The 12,620-nt window shown below is 38.1% G+C and overlaps 1 protein-coding gene across 4 annotated transcripts; it reads left to right on the top strand.

Moving 5' to 3' along the window:
- Positions 1-6,107: 6,107 nt before the first annotated feature.
- Positions 6,108-12,548, top strand: figla (folliculogenesis specific bHLH transcription factor). 4 transcript variants are annotated; one of them, XM_056376715.1, is made up of 6 exons: positions 6,108-6,385; positions 7,052-7,198; positions 7,302-7,391; positions 9,102-9,254; positions 10,332-10,396; positions 12,225-12,548. In XM_056376715.1, exons 1-5 carry the CDS (start codon positions 6,185-6,187, stop codon positions 10,347-10,349), a joined length of 609 nt encoding a protein of 202 aa, XP_056232690.1. In that variant the 5' UTR covers positions 6,108-6,184; the 3' UTR covers positions 10,350-10,396; positions 12,225-12,548. The 4 variants fall into 4 exon arrangements, with proteins under 4 accessions (XP_056232690.1, XP_056232688.1, XP_056232689.1 ...); XM_056376713.1 differs by having other exon boundaries at positions 10,329-10,396; XM_056376714.1 differs by having other exon boundaries at positions 10,332-12,548.
- Positions 12,549-12,620: the final 72 nt, after the last annotated feature.

Genomic DNA, 12,620 nt, shown 5'->3' with positions numbered 1-12,620 from the left:
AAGGCACCTGAGGCAGCATGTGACCAAAGCCTTATCATTTCTTACTAAAAAGGAACAAATCAAGCAGAAACTGTTTGTTAACACAGCATTTGTGTATCTGAGCACACTTGAAAGCAACCCCCATGATCATCGGTATCATATGAATAACTATTTTTAACCCAAGCTTCAAAGTTATGTGTGGTCACAGGGGGTGGCAGTGGTCTAAAAGAAATAAATAGCTGATAGGTGACCAGGGAGTTCCTGATTGAAATGCATGGATCGAACTGCACATCATTCAGCTACTTTCACATTCATCTCCTGTGCAAATGCTAACATAAAAGCCTCTTATGTGAACCCTCCTTTTTTGTGATCAGTTGTATAGTGTAGTTTCTGTCTTTAAACACATTTACCAACAACAGCAATAACCTTTGACTGTCAGTCTGACAAAAATGATGCCACACGTGTCTTCAAATAGCAATCATTGTGCACAGGCTTTTCCAGTGATGCATCTGATGAGAAGAGCTACCTGTGGCCCTGGTGAAATAGTGGGAGGGAATCTTCCACAGAACAATCACCATATAAATTTGACTCACGGGTTACCATGGTTATCAGCGGACGCCCGGAAACATAAAAAACGGCAAATAACGGCATAAAATGCAAGAAATAATAAGGTAGATCAGATCTGATCCAACATTATTTTTTTGTTTACAAACAGGAAGCAAAAGGCGGGAATACAAATATACAATCAAAAGTCCCAAGCCCACAATTGAATGCAAATGTTTTGGTTTCATCAAGGAAATGTGATATAAGTGCTGTCCATGTCCTCTTTAAACCAATTTGAGCCCTGGCAGCCTCTCACACTCAATCACTCACTAGGGGAAGTCAATTAAGTCTGTGAGGGTTCAGGGCTTAGGGTTCAGGGCTTAGGGGGGGCATTGGGATTTGGCCAAACCACACTCCCAGACAAGTGCAGCATTGCTTTGAGTCTGGGATGGATGAAATGCCACATACCTACAAATGTGAGTTCTGTGTGTTTATTTCCAAAGGACAAATCATAAATCACATCAAACAGACATTTGACTCTTTTCATGCACACATGACGAAATTAGAAGTTATATTGTATTTCGGAATGAGGGCGTCCCAAGGCTTGCCATTGTATTTATACTCTCCACTTTAATGAAGAGACCCTCCACAGCTGTGAGTGTGACTCCACATGGAGTTGTACTCGGTCTCTGAGTGGGAGTGTGTAGGGACCGGATTGGAATTGGGCCTGACTGTGGGCCAATGGTTGAAAACAGTTTGGACAGAGGGAAATGCAAAGGGGACAATACCGTGTGTAAGTTTCCATAATGCATATAAATGGTTAAAGTCTATGCAAAGAGTCCATGCACGAAGTTTGACACTGCAAACTCAAACATCACACCGTAAAAAACATAATATCAGCATTATGGAGACCATTTCACGGCCCTTGTCACCCCATGACAGCCTCGTAGTTTTGTTTTCCATTCATGCACAAGGTTAGTTTAACAATCAATGCACAGGTGCAGTCTGAAGTGAACTTGGTATACATAGGAGCAAACAACCATTCAAGATGACTATAAAATCAAATTCAAAATATTTAATACATTATTTAATAATATGCTATCATATCCCTCTGGATGATAATGTGGTACATAACATAAAATGTTACATTTGGTTTTGCAAGCAGTAAGGAGCAATATAATATTGAATGTCACTTAGCTAACAAAAGGGGCTTTATTGTAGTGAGAATTTAGTCTCTTTGGTATTAAAATGTACATCAATTCAAGATGACATTTAAGCCACACAATTTTCTGGATATTAGAAAGTCATCACAGCTTGTTGCTGCTATACTTACACTCCATGAATAAGGAATCATTTCTGAACTGTTACAGTGTTTAACCAAAACCAGAAATCCCATCTGAAGAACAACTTAGAACAAATAGTTTGATTAACAAATAGATTAATGCTGAAAACTATGTGAAATTCAGTTTGTGCAAGAGGAAAAGGCATCTGGAAACAGGATGGGCATAGGAAATGATTCTTACACCCTATGATGAACTTACATCATAAGTGATGTAACCTACTAACCTAGGATCATTGGATGTTTCATGTCTTTCAACAATAGACACTCTCACTCAGGTAACACAGCCAGGGTGGATGAGACCCCCTGACTCGTGTCCCAGCAACAGCTCACAGTGTTTCCCATACACTGAATTTTATTTGTGGTAGCCCGCCACAATACCACCATTGACATCAACACATACTGATTTTTTTTTTACTATTTCAAATGTGTAAAATTTTATTTCATATAGACACATAGAAATGTGCACAATTATTCACTCAGCCCCTCTCTGCCCTGCTCTCTCTCTCTCTCTCACACACACAAACATGTTGACAATGGACCTGTTTGTCATAGATGCACTGGCTGAAAATAATTCATTTGGGCTTTGCAAACAGAAATGATGTAGGGGTTTATTTGCATAAAGAACAAAGAGGTGAGATACGATCACAAGTTTCTCGAGACTTCATTTTAATGTCAGTTGTGAGCTGACGCACTAAGAGATGTCCACTTATGATTGGATGACCCAGGATGCATATTAATGCCACGTCTGAACAGGGCCTCTGCTATGGTCTTGATAGGTCTCCTCTCTGCCACCCTGTGATGGTTAAAGTATGAATGGTCTGCAGAGAGTGGCCTGCAAAGCTCTGAGATCCCACTTCTATGAAAAGAGCTCTCTATTCCCATCATTGCTCTACCAGCTTGTGATGTTTGGGCTTCTTTCTATTTACCTCTTCAGTCTGATCTACTCAGGCAGCTCAAAGAAGCACATTTGCTTTGAGGTCTCTGACAGTAGGGCCACAGTGGTCCCAGGTACAGTAACAGCGACCAGTGAGTCACTGTAGTGATGAGTGAGGACACCTCTCAACACCCTGGACTGTGATTGGGGCTGCTCTGCTGCTCTTGTGAGAGCAATGTGCTTCCATGGTGAGATGTTGATTAGCTGATGTGATGAGCTGATGATGTTGCTGCTGATGTCATGTCCTTGAACTGCTTTTGTCACCTGGTTGTGGAAGAAAGCAAAAACAGGCTGGGCCTTTGTGCAGCTGCTCAGGATGTTCAAGTTTGCACATCTAGTTTATGACACAAAGAAACAGTCCAGTGACAGTAACTCAGTTTATTTTATATTGTTGATGCTCTCAAGGGGACTGGAGGACTCTGGTCTAGCCTTAGTAAAAATAATATGATTATTAGGGCTGTCAAGCGATTAGAAAAAGTAATGTAATTAATTCCATGCTTTGTCATTATTTAATCCAAATTAATCGCATATATCAATATTTGCCATGAGAAGCAAGTTAATTAGTGCACCACCCCACCCAGAGCAGTACATTACAATACAGTATATGGTGTTACTTTCTTTGCAATGTCTCAGCCATGTAAACTGTGTGAGCCTTTCCTGTCAGAAAGAGTAGATCTTTGACATTTTCAACACAAGACCACCTACTGATTCCTTGTCTGAATTGGCCTCATTAGAAATTTGGAGTGGCACAGGAGGGTCTGAATGATCTTTGGTTGAATGTACCAGATTCATTTACGTAATTAGTTTGTTTTGCTTCCTGCCCAAGTGTGTTTCCTGCCTTTGTGATTACCTGCTCCCCTTGTGTATAGCTCTGCCCTCCCCTCAGCCTGTTGGTTTGTTTGTTCAGTTTGTTGATCGGCTGTGGTGCTGTTGAGCTGTTGTAATTGGTATGTGTGAGTGTGGTAGGAAAGCGCTATATGTGTAGAAAAAAACTGTACAAATGGCTGAATGCAGCTTGTAGTTTAAAGCACTAAATAAGGATAAGACTTGACAAGCCTTATGTAAGTGAAATCTATTTACCTTTTAAATCTTTGAACTATAGGCTACCACCCAGCCTTTCTGCATTTGAGTCCTGAAATCCTTTAAACTACAACACTAATCTTCCAACATTGATAGGGCGCATACCTCTTCTACAAAAGCCTTTCTCTTAGAAAGTCAGTAATAGTCTGAAAGACTGCGAGTATAAACACAACAAGGCTATATAGGCGGCTGGTGAACAGATCAATTTTCATGCTTGGCGAGATGACATTTGATGTCTCAGACAACCTCTGTAGTCTCCACTTGACAGCATCTGCTTTTTTTATGTACTGATGTACTGTATTTTATGTCAAAGAATCAACCACCTTCCCTTATGTCGGGCATCTAACAGACTAATTCCTGTAGCACTCTATTATGACCTCCTCCACCTCCGCCATGTTTGTTGTTGTTAGAAACTTTTGACTCTGAGCTGCAGTCTAGTGGATGTTTTGCTTAACATCCATGCCAATGTAAATGACAAGTTAAAGTATGTGGCATATTTAGATGGGGGAAAGGGGCAGTGGGAGTGAGAGACAGTAAATCTGGTACATGCTAACGGATCGTGCCAATTTAAGGATTACCAAGGGAAGGAGAGGGAACAGTGTACCCATCCATCACTGCCAGACCAAGTAGGTTTGAATTGGATTGATTGGGGCCGGTGGAGAGACCAGCAGCAGCAAAGGCAAATGCATGGAAGAGATGTCTATGATGTCTATGTTGGTGAAATGGCAGCATATACTCCACAACATAATCGCATAATAATAAGAAGATGGCGAGATAAACGAAGAACAGCCAAAGATCAAAAGTCAAAAGAACAAAAGTTGACAAGGAAGTGCAATGATCAGGAAAGGGTGAAGAGCTGTGTTAACATTGATGAGTCCTTCTGACAGCATGGTTGGACTGGCAAAGAAATTAAGCCCTGAACTTATCCATTGCAGCCCACCCACACCCTGGATGACAGGCACACTTTTAACTTTTATGGCTTTATAAAACATTATGGCTAATTTGATGGTCCACTGGCTGACCGATGTGGCACCCCACTAGACGGCAGCCTACTGCTGCAGCAGCCAACCAGGATTTGTCCAAATAGTTGGATGGCCAGTCTGAGTAAGTCCAACTTGACAGGTGGGTAACATTAGCTTTGTTATAGAGCCAATAGGTCACTATTGTTGTTGTCCTGTTTGCTAATGTTTATAATAGCTAACTAAATGGTTAGTTAGCACGCAGGTACTGGTATCACATTTGTGTGTCTGGTAATGTTAAATTAGCCTACTTGTAGCAGTGTGCTTCTCAATGTCATGAATTTGGCTGAACTACCTCAAAGAGAAGACAGTCAATATCAGGTAGCCTATCAGTCAGCTCAATCATGCCAATACAGTTGAAGAAACTCCTCACATAGAGTGTAAAGCCCCACTGGAGAGGTTTAGCCTGGCTGACTCTGAAATTCTCAGGTAAGTGGTAAACTCTCTACATTCACTCTCCAACCTACTTTTTTGAAGACGTTTTTCATTCAGTGGATGAAGACATCCTTATTCACAATAACAATGGAAGCATTTTATGAAACTGTTTCTTTATGAAATATTGAATATGTTTATTCTCACAGTGGCAGCTCTGCATTTGTATAACATGAGAGAAGACAATGACTGCAAGCAATAACTGAAGTAATTGCATGCCCTTTATAAAACTGTAAAATATGAACTCCTTGACACTGACAATAAAGAGGAAAGAGAAAAAAAATTAGAAAAAAATATTTCAACCCATCATCCATTCATTATACGTACAAATAAAATACAGTAATAAATATAATAAAGAAATAAATATACATATAAATAACACATAAATATAATAAATATGAAAGCTTTGAAAGAACAAGCATGAGAGAAAAGATAATAAAACACCAATCAAAAATTATCCATTTCATAAAGACCTGCGATAAAGACATCAGATCACAACTGTTGGGCCTTGAACTGAACAAAAGAACTTATACTCAGGTTTTAACATTTTTTCTAATTAAAGGAATCAAATCTTTGAGGTATAGCCAATTTTGGTATTTCATAGATTTATTCAATCTCTGAGGATTAATTGTGTTGAAATTTAAGGCACTGAACAGATAATTTAAGAAGATAATAAAAATTCAGCTCAGCTCACCTTTTGACGGACAGACTCAACCTTCTGCAGACAGGGTCCTGATTGCACACGTCGCACAGGTGTGATCCTTCCCCCTCCCGGGACCCTCCTATCGTTGCCATTTTCCAGGTGAACATGGCATAGTACAGGGGAAAAGTGTGACAGGTTGTCAGGGTTAATAGATGTTACTCGTTAAAATGAAGGTGCCTGCGGAGGAATTAATGGGCGATATTTTGAAGCGTTTAACAGGCGAGTCTGTGCTGCCTGTGTACCGCAACATTGAGAAGTTTAAACGAGCGAAGGAGGGTTTATATTTCGTCGCCGAAGACTTCACTGAAACTGTGAAAAAAAGAGAAATGGTCAACGCTAAGGAACGACTGAGAGTGAGTGTTCATTGGAAATAACGTTGAAGATGGCAAGAACAAACGTTTGCTAGTTTAGTTATGTTGAATGTAACGTTAGCTAGCATCTTGCTAGCTTCGCTAGTCTATCAAACTGAAAAGTAGCCGCCTGTAAACGCTTTAACGCTTTAAAGTTTACAAAAACCTTTCAGGAGTCTCAGAGTTATTATCTTTTACTCACACCACCGAGCACACCACGAATACATTTCGGCCTTGATTTATTTTCTTTCCAATCTCCAAACTGTCTAGCTAGTTTCTTTGAGGCTTAATAGACCAACAACCACTGTCAGTTTTATTTTAATGTTTTCAATCAACATGGTCGCCACATGATTAAATATACCTGTGGCCATATATGTGATGTAGAATAAGGTAACCTGATCTTGTTTTTAAATGTTCTATATTTGCTTGTAGGCCTGCATTTAATATTCTCTCTCTCCTCTCTCATATATATATATATTTGAAATGCAACTCTAACCTACTCTACTGTATTATCACATAAGAGCAAAAAAGGACCCTTTTCCCTTTGCTGGGTTTTGCTTCAAGATACTTGTTTAACTTAACTTATAGTTATATAACATTTGAAAGATTTTCTCATCAACCCAATTTTCCACACAGTGGATATGAAACTTAAGCCTCTTTTCTGTGCAGATCAGGAATTTGAACACTATGTTCTCCCGCTTGAAGCGTATGGTGCCACTTATGAGACCGGACCGGAAGCCCAGTAAAGTGGACACGCTCAAAGCTGCCACGGAATACATTCGATTGCTTGTTGCAGTTTTGCAGGACAGTGACAGTGTAAGTACTTTAGTCATCATGACAAGTACTCTTTGTTGTTTTTCCAAGTACAACACTAACACTTATTTTTAAATGTTGATTGGTGTTATTTTCTGTTTCTCAGCATGATGGCTGCAGGACTGATTTCTTAAAGAATGCAATCACTTATGGTCAGACTCAAGGCTTTGGCAGTGACCTATGGAGGGTGGATGATGTAAGTGTTGTTTGTCTTTTCTATTGTGCAGTTATGTAGTAATAGACTCAGTTAAGTTCATGTAGACTAGAGTTGTGCCAGTAAGGCAGCCATATTTTAGTTGGAGCTAATACACATGTAATGCAAACAGTGTAGGAGGAAATGTAATTATTGCATGGGCAGCACATAATCCACATATGATACTATTCTCAGGATCCCAGTGGATTTAGTGGCTTTGTGGAGAGGCACCTAATAATGTACTTATATATTAAATGCTGAGCGGCAGCTCTGTGTAAAAACACACACTAAAGGCCACAAATATTATGAGGATGAAATAGCTCTGGTAATAATCAGTTGTACAGTCCTGGTCCAAAATATTGGTACCCCTGAATTTCAAGTACATAATTCAGAATATCTTCAGAAAATAAATGCAAATAAACCAAATTTGTATAACCAGAATATTTTCATAAAATGTCCATTGTTACTGAACAAAAGAAAAGAAACTTGCATATTAGTGAAATAATACAAACATGAAATGTACCCCAGACCTAATTATTGGCACCCTTTTTTGATGAGTAAAAAACAAGAGCCTCACCAGTGTTTAATTTTTAGTGTTCACATGACCTGACTTTAGCAATGAATGATGGTTTTACTGCATAAAAAAAGGGCTGATGGCTTCCAGTTTCTTTTTCACAATTGCAAAGGAGAGATGAAAAAACATAACAGTTCCAAAGGCTACAAGGCAATCGCCAAAGATCTTAAAATCACTTTTTCAACAGTTCTTAATGTTATCAAGAAGTGTCAGTCATAAATCTCTCAAGGTGCTTCCAGGACGTGGCACTAAGAAGAAACTCAACAGGCATTTTAGAGCAAAATATGACCCAGTGTCAGAAAACACTGTTTGAGGCAAAGTCCTGCAACCTTAAAGTGATAGTTTTCAGGTTCAGATCGGCGCCTTATCATTTTGCAGATGCAGGTGGGTGTACTGGCATAGAAGCTGAGCCGTGTACTACTGTGTATGGGAGCAGCAGAAAAAAATTATTTTAGCCACATAAAAAACGATCAATTTAAATGTATGCTATATTTTGAATTTTTTCTCAGCTTTATTTTGGCGCCAACAGCCCTTAAAGATTCAAAGAGCTGACATGCAGTGTAATACAGGAATATGGAAGTTCAACGATTGAGAAAATGTAGTGCCAAAGGAAAGGGCAGTAATGTTATATAGAATAACTTTGTTTTCAACACCTGACTGGGACATTGAGCTCCTCATTTTACTGCTCTGGTTATACTGGACCTGGTCTATTGTATTTGAACCTGTCACCTGTAACTAAACATAAATGATTCCTAGTTGTCCCCAAAAATATAATGAAGAATTGCGCAGTGACATTTTTTGGAAGAGTGTTTTAATTTGTATTTGTTGGATAAGAGATGTAAAGTTATTCATTCTACAGCCTTAAAATTAAATTATTTTACTTGGACAGATAATTGATTTTCCACATTTTTTGTGTGGAGACAAGCGTGAAACTTAACTATAGAACTTCGATTTTATTACAGCTGGATGGATATGGAGTTTTTTATGCTGTAAAACTGTGTTAGCATTGAACAGCAGTCATTTTTTTCTGCTTTTATTTATCATAATTGTCATGGCCTTTTCAAGTTTGAAGCTGGTCAGTATTTGACAGTAGAAGGTTATGTTTTGACACACTTTAACTTGCATGTTTCTTCTGACAGCTGCTCAACATGTCAGATGAGCGCATGGACGATGGATTCACTATGCCGCCAGAACCCGTAACAGAGGATGGAGATATAACCAATCTGGTGTTGCAACATTGTGTAATGCCTGCATACCAGTTCATCATCCAAGTAGCACCTGATCAGACTTCGGTAACTCATTTAACTTGTCTAACATTATGCCTGATTTTATACTCTGTGTTTGTCATCTACATTCCACCTGCATTTCTGAAGCTGTGCAGCAATTATGAAAACAGACGGTTGATGTTGGTTATAAATCAGTGTTTTACTCTCCTAGTCAGTCTGTCAGTCAAAGAGAAAAACGTCATGACTTAGAAAGTAGTAGTAGAATTTTCTCCTTCATAAAATGTTTAACTACAGCATGTTAACCTTTTGATCTTAACAAATTGGCCGTTTAAATCAATGTCACATTAAGTCTTGCAGCTATCGGAGAAAGCATTTTGAACTTGAATTAATGTCTTGTAGCTGTTGCTTTTTGGCTCTGAATATTTGCACCAAGGTTTTTATGAAGATTTTGATTTGTGAAAGAAAATCAGTTGTCTATTATGAATGCTTTGTTAATCAGGCGCTCACTTAATAACATAATTCAGTTATTAGACTAAGTGGATGCATCAGCTGAGATAAATGGTGTAACCTTTCCAACACAAGACAGGCATCCTTCATAATTAGAGAAAACCAGACCCCTCAAACAATCAGACAATCAGACAGGTGAATAATGCCAGAAATATGCCCCGTTCCAACTGGCAATCAACACAAAGCATTTGATTGTCTTCAGTCCTCAGTGTGGACCTATCATTTGAGACATTCATATCATCCTGGCAAGTACCTTGTCATCTGATTGGGCAATTTAAGGTGGGGGGGTTTAGGACTGACAAGTTTTTTTTGTTTGTTTGTTTAAATAGTTCCCATACTCATGCCATTGTTTCATTCTCGGATTTTCCGTGAACTGCTGTTGAGGTTTTATTGTGACTTTCACAAAAACTGTTGGTCTTGGTAAACAACCTTTTTTCTTTTTGTGGATGTGTGCTTTTGTTTGATGACAGTACAAACAATGAAACGAAGATTAGTTTCACATGAGGAAAATTGAAGCTTTGGCACAAAATATTTCTCCGTAAACATCAGTTATTTATACTTTTTATTCCATAAAGTGTGGGAAAAAATCTGAACTCTGTAAGGACTCACGCTGTCACTTTCTTTTTCATTCAGCAGCTGTCTCAACCCTGCTGAGCGGTGTTTGGAGCAGATGGCTTGAACAAATATTGGAGACATGCCAGGTTCGATTTATTTTAAATACATGAATATCTAATCAGTGAAAAGAAGTACATTTCCAGGTAAAGTCCAAGCATGGCAAACGTTTTAAAAAGCTCCACACTGAAGGGTGTAAATGACTTTGACAGAACAGGCAGGTATATCAGGGCTATAATTATGTGAATGTTATAATTATTTTTCCTTGTAACTGTTATTGTAATGAATTGTATGCAAAAAGGGTATTAGTCGTAATAGTGGTACCAGACCCAAATATGATCATTAGTCCAAGATTATACTAGTGTAGCCCCCAAGTGGACTGAAAGATCATTGTCATTTGTAAGAAATTTTCAATTGACAATTTGTACAAAAAAAACTTCCAAAAAACAAGCACAGATGTCATTCTGACATGCCACAACAGGGAAAGCAGGTGTAAATGATAACATTAATGTAGTAGATTTCCATGTTACTGCTTCAGTTCCAGAGTCCTGGTATTTTACATGTTGTCTCACTGTCATAGTCATAGCTTACAGGGGACACATAAACAGACCAGGTTGTTAATGTTATTAGTAAGACCTGTGCTTTTCCTACTATAAGTCAAAATGTCTGGGGGAAAGGTCTGTTGCTTAATGTGTGGGCTGTTTTAATTCCATTTTCAAACCAGACGAAACTAATGTTAGTTTGTTAATTGATCTATTTGTAATTTAATTGTATTTAGTAGAAATTTGGTTTAGTGTTAAATCCTGGTATCTCCCTGCTCTACACGTCACTACACTGGCGCTGTACTACCCGTCCCAGCAGAAAACGCTGACACAGGTGTTTCCAGTTATTCTGGCTGATCAGATTTAAGTTCAAATTAGTTGTGACTTGGAAGCTTTATTGTTAAGTAATATGGAGCAGAGTGGAAAAGACCTTGTCAGAGTAATTTCTCCCACTGATTTGATATGCATTGTTACACTGCCCTCCACTGGTTGAATGTGTCAGATCAGACACCGTTAGCTGTGATCAGTAGTGTACCCTGTTGTACCTACAACCAGAACTTACAGACGTCAGGGCACTCATCACACCACTGTTAACTGCGGGTACTGTTAGCAGTATGCAGACGTTTGTGCACACCCAGGCATATTTAGTTGATCTTTGAAGTGAAAAGAAGTAAATAAAACTCCTACAGCAAATGTATTTGAAAGAAATCTGACTTTTTTTCAATTGTTCATGCAATGTAAGTTTTTTTTATTTCATGAACTTAAAAAATGGGATTGAAACAGTAATGTGGTCCTGTTTTGTTTTCTTTTTTGCTGTTTTTTTTTTTTTTTTGCTTTATTTTCAGTTCCTCCTCCAGTTGCTTAGAAGAGCTCAAGGATTAAATAGTCAGAGAATTTATTAGCTCTGGAATACTAATGAGTTCATTAAGTTTTAATTTTTCTTTAATCTGAAGTTCATATGTACAGTATATCAGTATCAGTTTATCAGTTATTTGTTGTATGGGTTGTATTTACCTCCTTTCACATAAAAAAATCAACAAAATATGTGATTTGTCCACAGGGTGCAAACAATGCACTACTCTTTTGTTCTGTTTGGGGATTTTTGAGGGAATTATATGGAGAATAAATTTCCCACTCAGAATTAGGACTAATTTAAAAAGGATAAAATGGTGAAGGGTAAATACGGTATAGGGCACTACATAGTGAACTGAGTGATTTCAGACACCGCCCATGCCTTCAGATATGTCCTCCCTCTTCACATCAAGGATGACATTTCTATCAATAAGTCAGTGAATGTAGTCATTGTGTTAAGAGAAATTTGTTGGTGAATAAACCTGTAATCTTAATAGAAGTAACTTTTGTTTTATTTATTTAGGGGCCTGTTGCATTGAAGAATGAATCGTCTCTGAGAAAAATCCTATTTTAGTTGTCTTATATAATTTTATTTTTCAAATGTAGATTTTGTTTGAGTATATATAAATGTGTTTTTATTTTCATTTTACAAACTGTATCCTTGGCAGCCCTTAAATTTACAAGACACCTTCAATTCCTGTAAATTTTATTTAAAAGTGTTTTATGTTTTCTAAGTCTAATATGTACCTTCTGCATTTAACCTCTGTTAATTATCAACTTGATGAAGTGCTGATTGAAGATAGAAATTTATTCCAGAAGAATCTGCCCATATAATTAAAGTCTGTTTGCCAAGTTGTCTCCTGCTTAAAGTTTTAACTTTTAACTACACTGCTAACACTACTACACTGTTCAACTGGAA

Source organism: Seriola aureovittata, chromosome 5 (assembly GCF_021018895.1).
Source record: "Seriola aureovittata isolate HTS-2021-v1 ecotype China chromosome 5, ASM2101889v1, whole genome shotgun sequence".
Taxonomy (NCBI): domain Eukaryota; kingdom Metazoa; phylum Chordata; class Actinopteri; order Carangiformes; family Carangidae; genus Seriola; species Seriola aureovittata.
The sequence above is the reverse complement of the archived record's forward strand: the minus strand, read 5'-3'. Positions and strand labels throughout refer to the sequence as shown.